Here is a 16,836-nt window from a genome sequence, read left to right on the forward strand (position 1 = left end):
AGATCAACTATCAAAGAAGGTGTCAAGGCTGATTCCCTCTGCCACTTCGAGTGCAGAAGGTGGGGGCCTGAAAGGAGTCTAAAAATTAATACTTGCCACTCCAGGTTTGTATTAAACTCCCAAGGTCACAGCTTTTTTCTGACCTTGGATTGGTAAATCTGCCACCACCCAAGTGCAAAACCCCTCTGAGAACCCAGAAAGACGCACTTGGGAATTCCTTCCTGTGGGGTACCCTCAAGCCCTGTCACCCACTCTCCTCCTCAGGGAAGAGCTGAGAAAGAAAAACAAAGGAAATCAGCTGTTGCCACCACCTAATTAAACAACGTGTGCACAAACCTCTTAGGACACAAAAATCCAATTCTGTTTTTTTAAAAAAGGTAAATTTTATTAAAAAACAAAAAGGAAGAAAATATATTTGGGAACTTAGGCTATTGTTAGATTTAAAAAGAGTAGCTACAAGGATTAAACATCAAGAAAAAATTCTTGAGATCCAGCTTAAAAGTTACAAGCAAACAAAAAGCACCTTGGGTTAGCACAGAGGACTCCACAAGCCATAAAGAAATAAAAGGAGATAAACCTGATCGGATCTTCCTAAACATTTCCTGATCTACTTACATATCTGGGGTTTCAAATGAGTAGTTTCTAGGTATGATACCGATGATTTTTCATAACTGGCCCCAACTTCTTACAGCATAGTTGCAGCCCAGTCTACCTCTCCCCAAGAACGACAGGCAGACAAAAAGGGAGTTATTGTTCAATTTTAAAGTTATAGCCTTCCCACTGGCTCTTTTGGCCAGGTGTCCACTCACTTCCTTTTACCTTCGCATAGCAGTGACTTTTAACCCTTTACAGGTAAAGCAGGTAGAGAATAGCTAACTGGCTGGCAGGGTCCATAAAAGGGAGCTCCCCCGCCCCCTTCATTTATCACAGAAGACTTTTTTTTTTTTAAACTATAGTGGTTTTTAACCAGAGCACTGACAATTGTCTAAAAGCAGGGCTAATCCCCTTCCTTCCCCCTTTCTAAAAATTAAAAGACTGATTCATTCTCTCCAGAATGACTAAGGCCATAACCAGTAGACTCTCAATAGTCAGTTCCTGTATCACTTCACTAATACCTGGTACAGCCAATTGGACAAAGGATTTAAATAGTCCATAAAATGGAGAGTATGGAAGTCCAGAGGTGGAAATATACCATTTAAGTAAAGAAGAAATCAATTTTGGACACCCAAAGTTTATTCATAATTTGCAGAACTTATCCAGAGCAGTTACTGAAAGAGAAGCCTTTTCAATGGTCTTCAGACACAGGAGGATAACTGCCCAGAAATTAGAAAAACATAACCCTATTTGCCTGAGAGTATCAATCATTTAACATTTGAGATTTTCATGCCTCAAAAACACATACCATTTTGAATACTGAACTTCTACACAATGTTGAACTTTTAGAAATTATCCTTCTGTTAAAATTCCTATGGCATAGGTATACTAAGGGGAACAACGTGAGAGCCCAGACCTCTTTATAAAGGTACTATCATCTTATTCAGATTCACCCTTATCTATCTATAATCCTATTTCTATATCAACCAAACCTTCATTCTTTACAGAGCCTTCCAAATATGAATCTGATTAAAAAAACATTAGAATTTAGAAGTCATGAAGGAGAACAGCAACTTACAGCAACTTGATTGAAACTGTAATTATGGGTAATGAGGTACATTTATGTTAAGATGCTATTTTGTGTCTTAAATTTCTCATACTTATTCTCAGTCTAAAAATAAGGTTTGGCTGCAGAGTTTGATAAAATTCTATTTTGCTTTTTTTTTTAGTTTTAGTTTAGTTTTCAGAATATAGATAATATTTTGTTTTTATCAAGACTGAACTATTTAAAAAAGTAACTGAAATATTAGCATTATATACTTTTGGATAAGGAATGAGTACTTTGCCAGACTGAAGAATACTGGTTGAAAGAAACACATCATCAGTGAAATGTGTATACTGCCCCTGAATAATCCTGAACAATGCATGATATCCCTCGTGGCTCTACATGTACTCCGAGTGCAGCTATCCATCACATACATGTATTAAGTATAAGCACATAAGGAATGTATTTCAATTTATAACAATTATGAGGACACAAATAAATGCAATCAGTGGGCCAAAGTTAGAAGTGATTTAAACACTGGTGTAATTTATATCTCAGTAAGTGGGTGTAATTTACTTACTGAGAGAATGGGAGCACAAGGCTGTAATAGAAAAAGCAAACAGAAAGATGTATACCCTCTTGTTTGTTTTCCTGCTAAAACCCTACACACCCCATTCAGAGTATAATTTATACCTACTTGGTCACATGTACCTTATACAGCCATTTATATTACCTATTAATTTGGCCCAGTGTGTTTACTGTAACATGCTCAAGAATAAAGCCACAGATATATGTAAACATAAAGACTGTGATTTTACATGCTCAAAAAGGTAATAAATTCAAAGTTCTCTAGTTATGTTGCTCCTACATATTAAGACACGAGTGTCTACACAATTGGAAGTAATAAAGAAGTCCTACAAAGGCAAAAGAGTGATGTACTATAATAGTTGTGGCATCTATACATTTGAATTTCATAGCTTGTATTGCCATAAAGTGAACCATAAGGTTACATGAAAAAAATTTTGCTGGCATATCTCTCCTTTTTCTAGTGGAAGACAAGTCTATGTCATGGACCAAAAACTGGCAATCATAGCTGAAACAATACGTGATATGACTTTTCATAATATAAGAAATCTAAAAATATTTATAGTCAGATTAATATAAAGATTAATTTAAATACACTCACCTGGCCTATTTGTAAATGAATTTCTTTTACAGTATTTGACAATGATTCCACAATCTCTTTCATGTGAAGGAGATGCATTTCTTCAATGTCTTGAAATTTCTGTATAGTAAACAGAAGCAATTAGTCATGACAAAAACAGTTAATATAGTTAAAATAATTAGTGAATTGAGATGTTACGGCTGCAGTATTAGACAGGTTGGGCAAGAAAAATAAATCACCAACACACAATTTGCTTTCCAGATCAGAACCACAGTTATTAATAAAGTGTGTAAGAGGAAGGCAGGCATTTTTGGATACACTAAAGCTAGCTAGGTAGTATACGTAGAAAGATATTCTATCATATCACAATGCATCATTCAATCATTTGAGCATTTGAAAAAAATTCAAATTCAAATTCTAGTATACTGGAAGATAAATTATAATAGTAACTAACTAATGTAGTACTTGCATAACTAACTTCTAGTGGCTCTTTCAGAGTACAATTTTGAAAAGCTTACATACAATACATACTTTTGCAAACACAATTACTGCAACTGTACTTGTGAATATCTGTGGAGACAAACAGAAAGCTAACTGGTTCAACACTCCTATTCACCAAAAGGGCTGTTCACTTGACTGGGTCTTCAACAAGCACTGCTCTCCACTCTCTATTGCTGAGTTCCCCTCTCCAACCATTACTTATTTGTTTGTTTTTAGCATTGCCCATCAGCCCTGCTCTCCTCACATCCTCATATCCTGTCACTTAGCCTTTTCATGACTTCCATTCCCTCAGCATTTATGACTTTTCTTCTTTCAGCCCTCTCTTTCCTTTCTTCCACTGATGTGGTTGTTGACTCTCCATGCTTCATTCTCTTATACCCTGGATCTTTTTGCCACTCCCTCCCACCTCAAAACCTGCTCTGCCAATCCCCAAGTCCCGGTTCACCCCAGATATCTGCTTCCTTTGCTCCTGCTCTCATGCTGCAGAGCATCTCTGGTGAAAATCCCATGACCAGGCTTACTTCCTCCACTACAAATTTGTTCTCTTCACTATGAGTTCTGCCATCTTCTCAGCAAAAGGAGAGGTCACTCCCCTTGTGTCGTAACTTGAGTTCTCCAAGATATGGATCTCTGGATGCTCCACCCATGCACCTTTGATAGGAGATTTTGGTGGCAGTGCCTATTCAGCCTGCACATGCACTCTAGTCCTGTTTGTGGACTGTACTGAGGATAAAGAATTGCATGGGGAAACAGTCCTCAATTTCTTCCCTATTGTGAAATCCTGACAGACAAGATCCCAAAGCAGAGGGGAAGGAGGACAGGTAGCAGAGACTCACAGGCACACACATCTCAAACAACTCCAGTTATTGCTCAAGGAGAGTAATCTCTTCTTCAAAAGTGTCCCTATGGATGCTCCACTGCAGGTGACTCCTGAGCAGTATCCCTTGATAAAAGTGGGAGCTTCTAAGTCAGATCTAACATTGAAAACAAGACTACACTGGAAACAGAAGCATCTGCTCTAGAAGCATGGATCTGAATTATTTTACCAGTCCGTAATATTTTTTGTCCACCCATTTGCCAGTGGGTATTGCGCGCCAGATTGTTTTGTGGGATCCACTAACATTCATTCACTAGTATGAGCCACTAGTAGAGCCGTCCTGCCAGAAGCTGTTGTAAGTAAAATGTCTAAAAGCTTATGCTGGGACTTCTGGACCTCTTGTAATGGCATCAACTCCTGAAACTGCTTAAAGTCATCAGCGAGAGACGGTGTAGGCAGAATTATGGCCTCATCTAGTGAGGATGATGGAATATTAGTTTGCAGGGTGTCTTCCCTGTCCACTCTAGCTTCCTGGTCTTCAAAAGACTTCTCCTGAGGCTGTTGAGGAGGGAGTAATGAGACAGAGGCACGTCTCCCTCAATGGTCCCTTCGGGAGGAACTCAGAGGCTTTGAGAACTTGAGAAGTAAACAGCCCACAGATCCAAATATGGGCACTGAGGTGGAACACAAGGCAAAGGAGATAGCATCCAATCCTGGTCGTGCCAGTAAGGAGGGGTATGAGACTATCCCTGAGAATTCAATCTCATAGTAGAAAGATGGGGGAATGCCTGTTGTAGAATAGTCAGGGGATTCCTACAACAATCTGGGAATCTGAGGAATCATCTTTGACAATCCAATAGTGGAGCAGATGCCTGAGGTGAATGCAACTGCCTGTCTGATGCAGTCGGTACTGAAGAGCAAGGATGTACTAGTGAAAGATATGGTCTCGGTGACCCAATAGATCACAGTACTGGTATCGATTAACAAGGAGGATTCCAGCTCATCTGACATAATTAAGTCTCTAGAATATCTAAATTCTTATGGAACTGGCTGTAAATTAGTTTAAATCAGTCAAGAGTCTGCAGTAATCGGTGTCACTACCAAGGGAACTGTCTGCTTTGGTGGCCCCATCTTGGAAGATGGGGCAGGTACCGAAGGCACTGATTGTTGAGACAAAGGCCTATCAGATGACTCCAGTACTGACGACATAGACAGCTTCTATTATACAGGTGCAGACATCTGGGATATTCATTCAGATACAGACCGGAGGGAGTAAGATGATGTACTGTGAAATAGAATGGAGTCTCTGCTAGGCCTGGTCTACACTTTGCATCCTCGCGGCGCGCCACGGCTCCCCCGTCAACTTGTCTTCCACCTCTCACTGAGCTGGAGTTCAGCAGTCGACAAGAAAGCGATCGGGGATCAATTTATCGTGTCTACACTACACGCGATAAATCGATCCCCAATAGATCGATCGCTACCCGCCGATCCTGTGGGTATTGTAGACGTACCCCTAGATTCATCATGCTTCAACAATAGCTGGTTTGGTTTCAGTACTGAGGTATGACTGGTACAATGGTGTTTCAAAGAACTGGAAGTCTTCAAAGAGCTCTCAGTACCGGAGCAGCTTGAAGCCTCTATGGGGACCTGCAGTCTCTGGAGCACATGGTCTCTGAAGTGACCTAGTTCTTTTTGGACGTTTTCTACTAGGAGAGCTAGAAGTTATTTTCTTTAAATTTAGTCAATACCTACTGTGTTGTTCTTTGTTGAGGATCTTGGTGACCGAAAAGCAGCAATTGATTGGGCATTAATAAAATTTGGAGGCCGGTGTACAGTAGGGTTCCCTGTATCCAGATCCAAGGCTGGTTGCAAAGCTTGCTCCATCAGGAGCCTAAACTTAATTTCTCTGTTCTTCCTTGATCAGCTTTTAAAAGAAATGCAGATCTCGCACGCTGCAGGTATGTGAGTGTCTCCTATTTAGCAGAGGCACTAAGAGTGTCCATCACTAACCAGGCTGGATTCCCAGCAGGAGAAGCAACTTTTGAATTCCAGGATCCAGCATACCATGGCAAGAACCACCCCCGAGGAGCTCCCTTTAGAGGAGGCGGAGGTTGTAATCACATGAAAAAACTCTCTAAAATAACTACCAGGTTAAATAAACTACTACTACTAACTAAACTAAATTAGCTAAAGTACAAAAACAGTAATGCTAGTCACGATGCAGGCATGTTAGATATCCAGAACAGCTGAGAAGGAACTGAGGACAGTTTGCCTGTGCAGATCTACATATCCTCGGTGCAGGGCATGAAGGGGGCTGGAGTGCATGAAAAGGCCAAACAGGCACTGCCTAACTAAAATCTCTGATCAAAGGTAAATGGGTGCATGCACACCTAAAATGGAACACCCACAGGGATACTACTGGAAGAACTGCTTCTTCAACTTTATTGAATCCCATGCCCACAATGCCTTTGACTCACTCCTCAAACGCTCACTCACTTCCTCCTGTCTTCAGGTCTCTTGCTGTACAGGATGTTGGCAATTTCTTCCAAAGCAAAATTGACAAAATATGTGACCTTACTCCTCCCTTCAACTTGCCTTCCCTTCCCCACTTTGCCTCTAACAACTCTCACTTTCTTCCCTGTCTCAGAGGCAAATTTTTCATCTGCTCTTCTCTTCTAACCCCTCCATTTGCCTCAGTGACCGCACCCCATCTCCTGATCTCCCTCAAACATACTCTAAGCCCCTCCCTTAACCTCCAACTTTCCTCTGGCTCTTTCCCCTCAATACGACTTATTTTACTCTCTATCGTCTTAAAAAATCCCACCCTTGTCTCCACTTGCTTCTCCAGCTACTGCCCTTTCACCCTAAGCTTTCTGTCTCCACCGGGTTAAAGGTAATAATAATAATAAAGGTAATAATTGGAGATATACCAATCTCCTAGAACTGGAAGGGACCTTGAAAGGTCATTGAGTCCAGCCCCCTGCCTTCACTAGCAGGACCAATTTTTTGCCCCAGATCCCTAAGTGGCCTCCTCAAGGATTGAACTCACAACCCTGGGTTTAGCAGGCCAGTGTTCAAACCACTGAGCCATCCTGTCTTTGGGTCCCCTTCTCTTCCCCCTTTACACTTTATCTCTAGGTAATCTCACTCACAAACACAAATTCAACTACCAATATATATGCTGACAACTCACACCTGTCTCCTGTCCAAAATAAAACCTCAGCCTGCCTTTCCGACCACTCCTTATGGATATCTAGTCATCAGCTCAAGCTCGATATGGCTAAAACAGATCTTTTAATCTCATCCCCCCCAAACCCACCTTGCTATGTCCTCTCTTGATCACTGTGACAACACCACTATCCTGCCCGTCACTCAGGCTTGTAACCTAGGCATCATCTTTAACTTGGGCCTCTCTCTAGGTCTTCACATGCAGGCTATATCTGAATCTTGCATATTCTTTCTGCAGAACATCTCTAAAATACCATCTTTCCTATCCAGACAGTGTCTAGGTGCTCATCTTGAGTCTCAATTATTATCACATCCTTCTCTGGCTTTGACAATACAATCTTGCCCTACTCATATCCATTCAGAATGCTACTGCGAAGATCATTTTCCTAGCCCATTGCTTTGACCATGCCACCTCTTTCTTATCATTCCCCATTGACTCCCCTTCATTATCACTTTGAACAAATTACAAGTCTTCAATTTTATGGCCCTTCATGGCCTACCACCACTCAATCTATCACCTCTCATTCACTACTGAGAAGTTGATTCGAACCTGATCAACAAAAAATAAACGGAAGGTATGATTTAGCAGTCTTTTTCTACTCTTATTTAAGAAATAGATACATCTTCTAAACTTTCACAGACATCTTGTCAAAATGTGTAAGTGATGAATATGTGGAAATTCAGTGTAATAAAAAGTTTTCCAAATTCCTGTTTTAATAATCCAAGGAAGAACATTTACTAATTAATATTTAGACATTTTGCTTTTATATTCAAATTGCTTCTTAGATATTTTTAAGGTAGTATTAAATAAGAATGGAAACTGGCCTATTATCTAGGATTTTGTGCTTCCATATTATTGTTGTCATGAATTCGTGTTCATAAAAAGATAGTTGCAAACAGTGCATTCAAACTATACTTAAATGCAATTTAAAGTACAAGTTTATGGGGTTTTTTTTTTTCTGTTTTCTAAAATTAGACATATCCCTTCCTGTAAGCTTTCAAAAAGTGTTGTGAAAAGAAAAGTTACTTGCCCAGAACTGTATTCTACTCATACAAAGTCACTACTGGATTTCTGAACCAGTATTTAACACCTGTAGACTTTTGAATTGCTCAGGATTCCAAGATATTAAACTTCCTCAATGATTGACATACAAGTACTTCACTGAAGAGGCATAACTGTTTTTGACACTCAACTGTCTGTTTCTTTTCAGCAATTTAATAAAGATAAAGTGACATCACCAAAAATGAACATATTATCCCAAATCTAGCAAGGAAGGTAACTAGGTCAGTGTTAACCTACTAAAGAGAGACAGAGACTTTCACAGAACATTTGGTAAGTAAACATATTTCCTTGTATATGGAAATTTTAAATGGATCTGCAATCATTCAAACTAAAAAAGCCACAGAAGCATTTACACCTCAATTATTAAAAAAGTGCTAAAGTTAGGCCCGTGTAGGAACTTATTACAAGCCTCTCTTCTTACCTTCTAACCTTGTGAAAAAGTTACCCCCTTGGACTAAAACTGTTCATACTTGTACTTAGGTTACACTTGTTTTTTGTAAGGAATGTTTTGCAACATTTACATTTAAATTGTTCTGAGTTTTTCTCAATTAATTGAAATGGCAACTATGCAAATACAACATTCTACTTTCACTGGACATGTGTACCAATTGCATTATACAGATCTGGCTATCTATATCATAGAATCATAGAATATCAGGATTGGAAGGGACCTCAGGAGGTCATCTAGTCCAACCCTCTCTTCAAAGCAGGACCAATCCCCAAACAGATTTTTGCCCCAGATCCCTAAATGGCCCTCCCAAGGATCGAACTCACAACGCTGGCCAATGCTCGAACCACTTAGCTATCCATCCCCCTATATACATCTTTATATAGATTGTCACTCCAAAATCCAGTCTATTACTTCAACTTATAAATTGGATATGAAGTATATGTTTTTTTTTAAAACCCTTAACAATAAAGTTAGTTCTAAATCATATTTCTTCAAAGACAAAAAAAGTATGTACACTCATTGAGAAGTAAGTTATTTAACCAATTTGAAAGAGCAAAAAAACCATAAACACCCTGGTGTCCAGTGTGTGTGTGTGTTTTTTTTTTGTTGTTTGTTTTTTTAAACAATCACAATCTAGCCTCTCAAATTCACAAGTCATAATCTGGCTCAAAACACACTTCACACATGTATCTGGAGTCTGGAAGACATTTTTCCTCACATCAGATTGGCAATGATTGAAGATTTTTTACCTTCCTCTACAGCATGTGGGTGCAGGTTATTTGCTGGCATTATCTGTATATATCTCACGCAATCATTTTCCTGCCCTTCCATAAGCCTTGACTGCCGGTGCACCTCAGTCCCTTCTATTCTCTGCCTGGGGGGCTGTAATACTTAGGCCTAATTTCAGTTGTTAGGTTTAGTGTGTGGGCGCAGGGTAATGCTGGTGGGCTGTGAAATATACAGGTCAGACTATTTGGTGGTCCCTTAAACTCTATTACTATGACTAGAATAGTAATCAGTGGTGCACAATCAAGCTGGAACGGCACATGGAATGGGTCCCACAGGGATTGGTCTGAGGCCGGTTCTGTTCAATATCTTCATCAGTGATTTATATAATATCATAGAAAGTATACTTATTAAGTTTGTGGATGATACAAAGCTGGGAGGTGTTGCAAGTTCTTTGAAGGATAGGATTAAAATTCAAAATGATCTGGACAAACTGGAGAAATGGTCTGAAGTAAACAGGATGAAACTAAATACGGACAAATGCAAAGTACTCCACTTAGGAAGGAACAAGCAATTGCACACATACAAAATGGGAAATGAGTCTGTAGGAAGGAGTACAGTAGAACCTCAGAGTTACAAATAGCCCAGGAATGGAGGTTGTTTGTAACTCTGAACAAAAACTATGGTTCTTTCAAAAGTTTTCAACTGAACAGTGACTTAATATAGCTTTGAAACTTTACTACGCAGAAGAAAAATGCTACTTTACTTTTTTCAGAAGTTTATGTTTAATACCGTACTATATTGCTTTTTTTTTTTTTGGTCTCTGCTGCTGCCTAATTGTGTACTTCCGATTCCAAATGAGGTGTGTGGTTGGCCGGTTAATTTGTAACTCCAGTGTTCATAACTCTGAGGTTCTCCTGTACTGTGGAAAGGGATCTGGAGATTATAGTGGATCACAAGCTAAATATGAGTCAACAATGTAACACTGTTGCCAAAAAAAAAAAAAAAAAGAAGCAAACATTATTCTGGGATGTATCAGCAGGCGTGTTATAAGAGCAAGACACAAGAAGCAATTCTTCCACTCTACTCCATGCTAAGGCCTCAGCTAGTGTATTGTGTCCAGTTCTCAACACATTTCAGGAAAGAAGATGACAAATTGAAGAAAGTCCAGAGCAGATTAACAAAAATGACTAACGGGCTAGAAAACATGACCTATGAGGAAAGATAGAAAAAACTGGGTTTGTTCAGTCTGGAGAAGAGAAGACCGAGGAGGGATATGATAACAATTTTCAATTACATAAAAGGTTGTTACAAGGAGGAGGGGAAAAATTGTTCTCCTTAACCATTGAGGATAGGACAAGAATTAAGAAAACATCTAGAGTAAGGATCTGTGTACATAAATTTGCATTATTTTAGTTAAACTGGTGCAAACTACTGTGTGGATGCTTATTTCAGTTAATTATTTCATTTTAAGAGTGACTTGTTTCAGTTTAGCCTAAACCTGTTCCAAATCAACTTAATGAAGCTGCTAAACCAAAATATATGTAGTTTAAAACAGAAATAAGGGCTTATCTACACTTAAAAATTTTCTGCTTTAACCCTGCTGGCATAGTTAGAGTGGCAACCACCCCTTTACTGTATATGCAGTTATACAAGTATAAAGGCATTTATTCTGATTTCCAAATCAAAATAAAGTATACTCGTATATCTCCATCTACATTAGGGCAGAGAGAGCGAGCAAGAGAGAATGCTCTCCCAAATCTGGCATTGACTCTAGCAGACAAGTCCAGTACATAATGGTTACAAACATCACTGGACTACTCTACATACCGGTATTGTAAATTTCAGAAACAGGCACAGAATGTTGCTTGAACTGTGGTAATGCCTTAGTGGACAGTAGGGGAAGTATCTCTGCCAGCTGGTAGCACAATGTGATACACTCAATAGTCCATTAAGGCAGTCTGAGATTAAATGTCTTGGCTTTTAGAGTGACCAGCTATCACCACAAATGGGCATGGGGGCAGTCTGAAAGATTTAGTCCTGTCCATGTAGTAGCATAGTGCATGGTATCTCCAGGATGTGCAATTTCTTTTCCCTGTGTGTGGAATGTGATTTAGGGAAGAATATAGGTAAGCTGATTACTTGAATGAAGTGAAATTCAGATACTGCTTTGGGAATGAACTTTGGATGAGGTCTCATATGTCCACTGTATATAGAAATTCAACCCTGGGCGCCTGAAACTAACTTACTCTCCTGGCTGAGGTGATAGCAACCAGAAAGACTATTTTAGGGGTCAGACAGCAGACAGGGCATTCTCTGATGGCTCAGAAGAGGGCTCCATTATCTTCAGGAGTGCAATGTTGAGGTCTCATCTTGGGGTAGGCTCTGTTCCCAGTGAGGAAGTGTACATCAATCACACCCCTAAGGAACTTCAATACTGTCACATAGAAGATCAAAAGTAACAGTATTAGAGGGCAATACACTGATATCATCATCAGATGACCCTTCATCTAACTGAAGGAGAGTCCAGAATATTTCAATTGCAATTAAGTAATCCAGAATCTTCAGTATCAAGGCTTGGTCAAGAACTAGATTGTGTTGGGTCGGCCATATGGAAAAACTCTTCCATTTAGAGGAATGGGTCTTCCTCATGGATGGTTTCCTGCTTTATGCCAAGATGTCCTGAACATGTAAAGAGTGACCTTTCCACTCCTCCAGCCAGCATTCAGGTAATCAGTTGTAGAGATGCTGGGTCTGGATGAAAAATTTGTTCTTGGCTCTGTGACAACAGGTCTGGGCTTTCTGGAAATCTGATTGAGACCTGTGCTGACATGTGCAGCAAGCCCATCAGCCAGAACTGATTCACCCAGTAGGGAGTTATGTAAAAAGTCATCCAGGGTCAGCACCAGAGCCAGGAGATCAGTCTTGCTGGGGAAAAAAAGAGGATTCTGTGGGTGGGGAGGGAAGCTGGAGCATCTCCTGGGTCAGTTTTGCTAACTTGACCATTTGCTCTTCCAGTTTTGGTGTGAGGGCTCTGGCTACAAATGCAGAGAGGGCCTGGGATATCCTCCTCCTCATGGAGATATGTGATGGGACACAACTCATGGACAGGTGGGATGGTGGGCCCCAATATGCTCAATAGGGCTCTGGTGGTAGATCATACAGGTATTGGCCAGGTTGTGGGTGGACCATCCACTACCCATCTTGTAGGGGCTCTTTGGATATCCCCTAAGGTGCTTCAGTTTCCCTGGAGAGGGATTTCTGCTGGAGCCAAGAGAGGAGTAGCTTGGAGAACAGGAGGAGAACTCCCCTGGGAATGGTGGTACCTTCAAGGACAGTTCTGGGTGAAGATGATGCCAGTGCCCAAGATGGTGCCAACATTGGTGCTGGGAGAAAAAGTGAGGATGGATACTGAATGGCAAACTTTGGTGCTGGAGTGGTTCTTTGACCAGTGCGGGTATCAGCATGAGAAGGGCTCAGTATTGATGTTGGCACCAGGGCCAAAGCTTCTCTGGCTTTCTTTCCTGACAGCGCCCTCCAACCATCTTTGGAACTGGAAGGCCTGGAAGGTCCTCAACCTGAGGTAAACATAAGGTCCACTTGGAGCTGCATTCACAGCAGTGCTCTGTATCCAACACAAAATGTTAAGGGGCTCTTTGTCCCACCTTCTGCACTGATGTCTTCAATATCAAGGAGGTATCTGGGGCACTAGTGACGAAAGGCTCCAAGGTTCCAGTTGGGACCATGTTTCTTCCAAATGGGTCTGATGCCACTTTCATGGATTGCTCCAAGAGGTGCAGTTTGAGCCTCACAGCCCTTGACTTCCAAGTGTAGGATAAAGAGAAGCAGATGTAGCATGTAACATGAGCTTCCCTGAGGCAGAAGAGACACCTGCTATACCCATCACACAAAGGACAGAGGTTAAACCCAAGCACTGAGAGTCTGGTCTTTCTCATGGTTGTGTAACTTTGCCCTGCTCTATAGGGGATGAGGGAGCGTGTACAGGGGGCTCTCCCCTGTCAGCTCTTCTGTTTTTTCCCCAGAATATCCAAATACAATGAAAAATTTACAAATTAAAATAACAAGAAGAGCATTTCTTCACAGTTAAGTTTGAAGCTTAAACAAAAGCGTGAGCTGATTGGATGCAGTCCAGCGTCTGTCTCACAGCCATTGGCAGTAAGAGGAAACATAAAAGGTCATGATTTCTCCATCTTTTACGTCCTTGGTGGAATCACAAGGAGGCAAAGGGCACAAGAGTGGCCCTGACAGACATGGCTATGCAAAAGATTCCAAGCTTGTGCACACAAGGCACATGCACACTGACTACCCAAAGTAGCTATTTCAATGCAATATATCCCTCATGAAACCAATAACTAAGAGGAGAATAGAAACCAGTTTACTTTCTATCACCTTCTTGGAAAGCCAAAACTGTAGTCAAATGAATGATAGGAAGATGTTTAACTTGCATGGAGGTAAACTTAATAGAATACTGTGCATAGAATATGTGACTTAAGACCATGCTTCAATAGGTCTTCATCTAAATTTATATTGTCTTCTGCTAGAAATATGTTATCTGATATTTCAGACAGATGTCTCTAACTTCTCTGAAGCCATGCCAACAAAGATTTCAGGAATGGAATCAAAGATATGCCCTGGCTTTGAGTTACTAAAATGTGACACAAAACAACAAGCCTGATGAAATCAGCTGTTACAGTCTCTAATATGTTTGGGAACTGAATGTTTCAGCTAACACAAAGTTATCAAGACTTTGGACATTAGTTTTCTCATGCTTGATCAGAAATTGCGATTCCAGACAGACTGAAGGAAAAGCATATATCAAGTGCTTCTCTAACTATGAGCTCTAACTGCTCTGTTTCTTATGCAAAACTGATATGGGGAGGTTACTTACCTGTAACAGGAGGTTCTTCAAGATGTGTAGTTCCTATCTGTATTCCACTGAGGGTTATGTGCATGCACCATGAACCTGGAGGTTTTCAAAACAGTAGCGTCCATTGGTCTGCGCATGTGTCCTTGTACGCCTTGTGGTTTCACCTGAGGTGATAAAGTGTGGGGTGGACCGACAGCATCTTCAGTTCCTTCCCCACTGCAGATCTACCAGATCCACAGCAGAGGAGAAGGAGGGTGGGTTGGAATATGGATAGGGACCACACACCACGAACTCCAGTTATAGGTAAGTAAAAAATGGTTACTCACCTTTTTGTAACTGTTGTTCTTCGAGATGTGTTGCTCATATCCATTCCAGTTAGGTGTGCGTACGCTGCATGCACAGTCGTTGAAGAGTTTTTCCCTTAGCTATGGAGCCCCCTGGAGTGGCGCCTCCATGGCAGTGAATATAGGACCCTGCTGACCCAGCGCCTCCTCAGTTCCTTCTTGCCGGCTACTCCGACAAAGGGGAAGGCAGGTGGGTTTGGAATGAATATGAGCAACACATCTCGAAGAACAGTTACGAGAAGGTAAGTAACCGTTTTTTTTCTTTGAGTGATTGCTCATATCGATTCCAAGGAGGTGGGGTTGGAGTTATGGAATCACTGACTAGAGCACCGCTCTCCCGAATGCTGCATCATCTCTGGTGTGTTGGGTGATGGCATAATGAGAGGTGAATGTATGCACCGAAAACCATGTTGCCACTCTGATGATCTCTTGTATTGGTACTTGGGCCAAGAACATCACCGAGAAAGCCTATGTCCTCATGGAATGCGCCGTAAGTGCTGGAGTTGGAACTTTGGCTAGCTCGTAATATGTCCGGATGCAGGATGTGATCCACGATGAGATTCTCTGCAATGAGACCGGGAGACCTTTCATCCAGTCCACCACAAACAGCTGGATCAAATTATGGAACGGCTTCATGCGCTCGATGTAAAAGGCCAGCACTCGAACATCCAGTGAGTGAAGCCTCTTCTCTTGGCAGCTCGCGTGAGGTTTAGGGTAGAATACCAGTAGAAAAATGTCCTGGTTGGCATGGAATTGGGACACTAACTTTGGAAGGAAGGCCAGGTGAGGTCTGAGTTGTACCTTGTCCTTATAGAAAACCGTATGGGTAGGGAGTCTCATGTGAGGGCCTTTAACTCAGATACCCTCTTAGCAGAGGTAATGGTGACTAGGAAGGCTACCTTTCATGACAGGTAGCGGACTGAGCAAGTCGCCAGTGGTTCAAACGGGGGGCCATTAGCATGGAGAGGACCAGGTTAAGGTCCCACGCCGGGACCAGTTGTCTAATTCGTGGGTATAGATGTTCCAGACCCTTGAAGAAATAGCCGACCATGGGGCTGGCGAAGACTGAACATGCGTCCACTCCTGGGTGAAAGGCTGAAATGGCAGCAAGATGCACCTTGATGGATGAAACTACCAGGCCTTGCTGTTTCAGGTGTAGTAGGCACTCCAGGATGAGAAGTATGGACGCCTGAAGCGGGGCTGTGCAGTCTTGAACATACCAGAATGTGAACCTTTTCCACTCTGCCAAGTATGTAGCCCTAGTAGAAGGTTTCCTGCTGCCGAATAAGACCTCCCTCACTGGTTCTGAGCATAGGAGCTCCATGAGGTTTAGCCATGAAGCTTCCAGGCTGTGAGATGGAGGGACTGTAGGCCAGGGTGGTGACAGCAACCATGGTCTTGGAGAATCAGGTCCAGTAGGAATAGCAACATAATCGTGGCGTCTATCAACAGCTCCAGGAGCGTGGTGTACCAGTGTTGGAGAGACCACACCATTACCACCAGTATCACCACCTGTCCCTGCTGGTCTTGAGCAGGACCTTGTGTATGAGTGGGAATGGCAGGAACGTGTACAGCAGACGTCTTGTCTAGGGGAGGAGGAACGCATCCACAAGTGAGCCCAGGCTGTTTTTGGAAAGAACAGAATTGCAGGCACTTTGTTGCTTTGTGTGGTGACCAGATCAATCTGGGGAGGTCCCCACCACTTGAATATGTTGTGTATGCTATCCGGATGGATGGACAACTCGTGGTCACAGAAGGATCTGCTGAGGTAGTCCACTAGCTCGTTCTGTGCTCCAAGGAGATAGGACTCTTCCAGGTGAATGGAGTGGGCTATTCAGAACTCCCATAACCGGAGGACTTCCTGATAGAGGGGAGAGGAACGAGCTCCACCTGCTTGTTGATATAAAACATGGCAGTGGTGTTGTCCGTCATAACTGCCATGCACTGTCCATGCAACTGGGCCTGAAAGGTTTGTCACACCAGTCGGATTGCCCTCAGCTCCTTGATATAGATA

The 16,836-nt window shown here is 41.8% G+C and overlaps 1 protein-coding gene across 4 annotated transcripts in view; it reads right to left on the bottom strand.

The window, feature by feature from the left end:
• Nucleotides 1-16,836, bottom strand: part of FCHO2 (FCH and mu domain containing endocytic adaptor 2) — a 220,784-nt gene that overhangs the window by 145,166 nt on the left and 58,782 nt on the right. For all 4 annotated transcript variants that reach the window (XM_045020805.1, XM_045020802.1, XM_045020803.1 and 1 more), the window contains one exon: nt 2,826-2,924. In XM_045020805.1, the coding sequence (XP_044876740.1) occupies nt 2,826-2,924 (99 nt within the window). The remainder of the gene's footprint in view (nt 1-2,825; nt 2,925-16,836) is intronic.

This window comes from Mauremys mutica, chromosome 6 (assembly GCF_020497125.1).
Source record: "Mauremys mutica isolate MM-2020 ecotype Southern chromosome 6, ASM2049712v1, whole genome shotgun sequence".
NCBI lineage: Eukaryota > Metazoa > Chordata > Testudines > Geoemydidae > Mauremys > Mauremys mutica.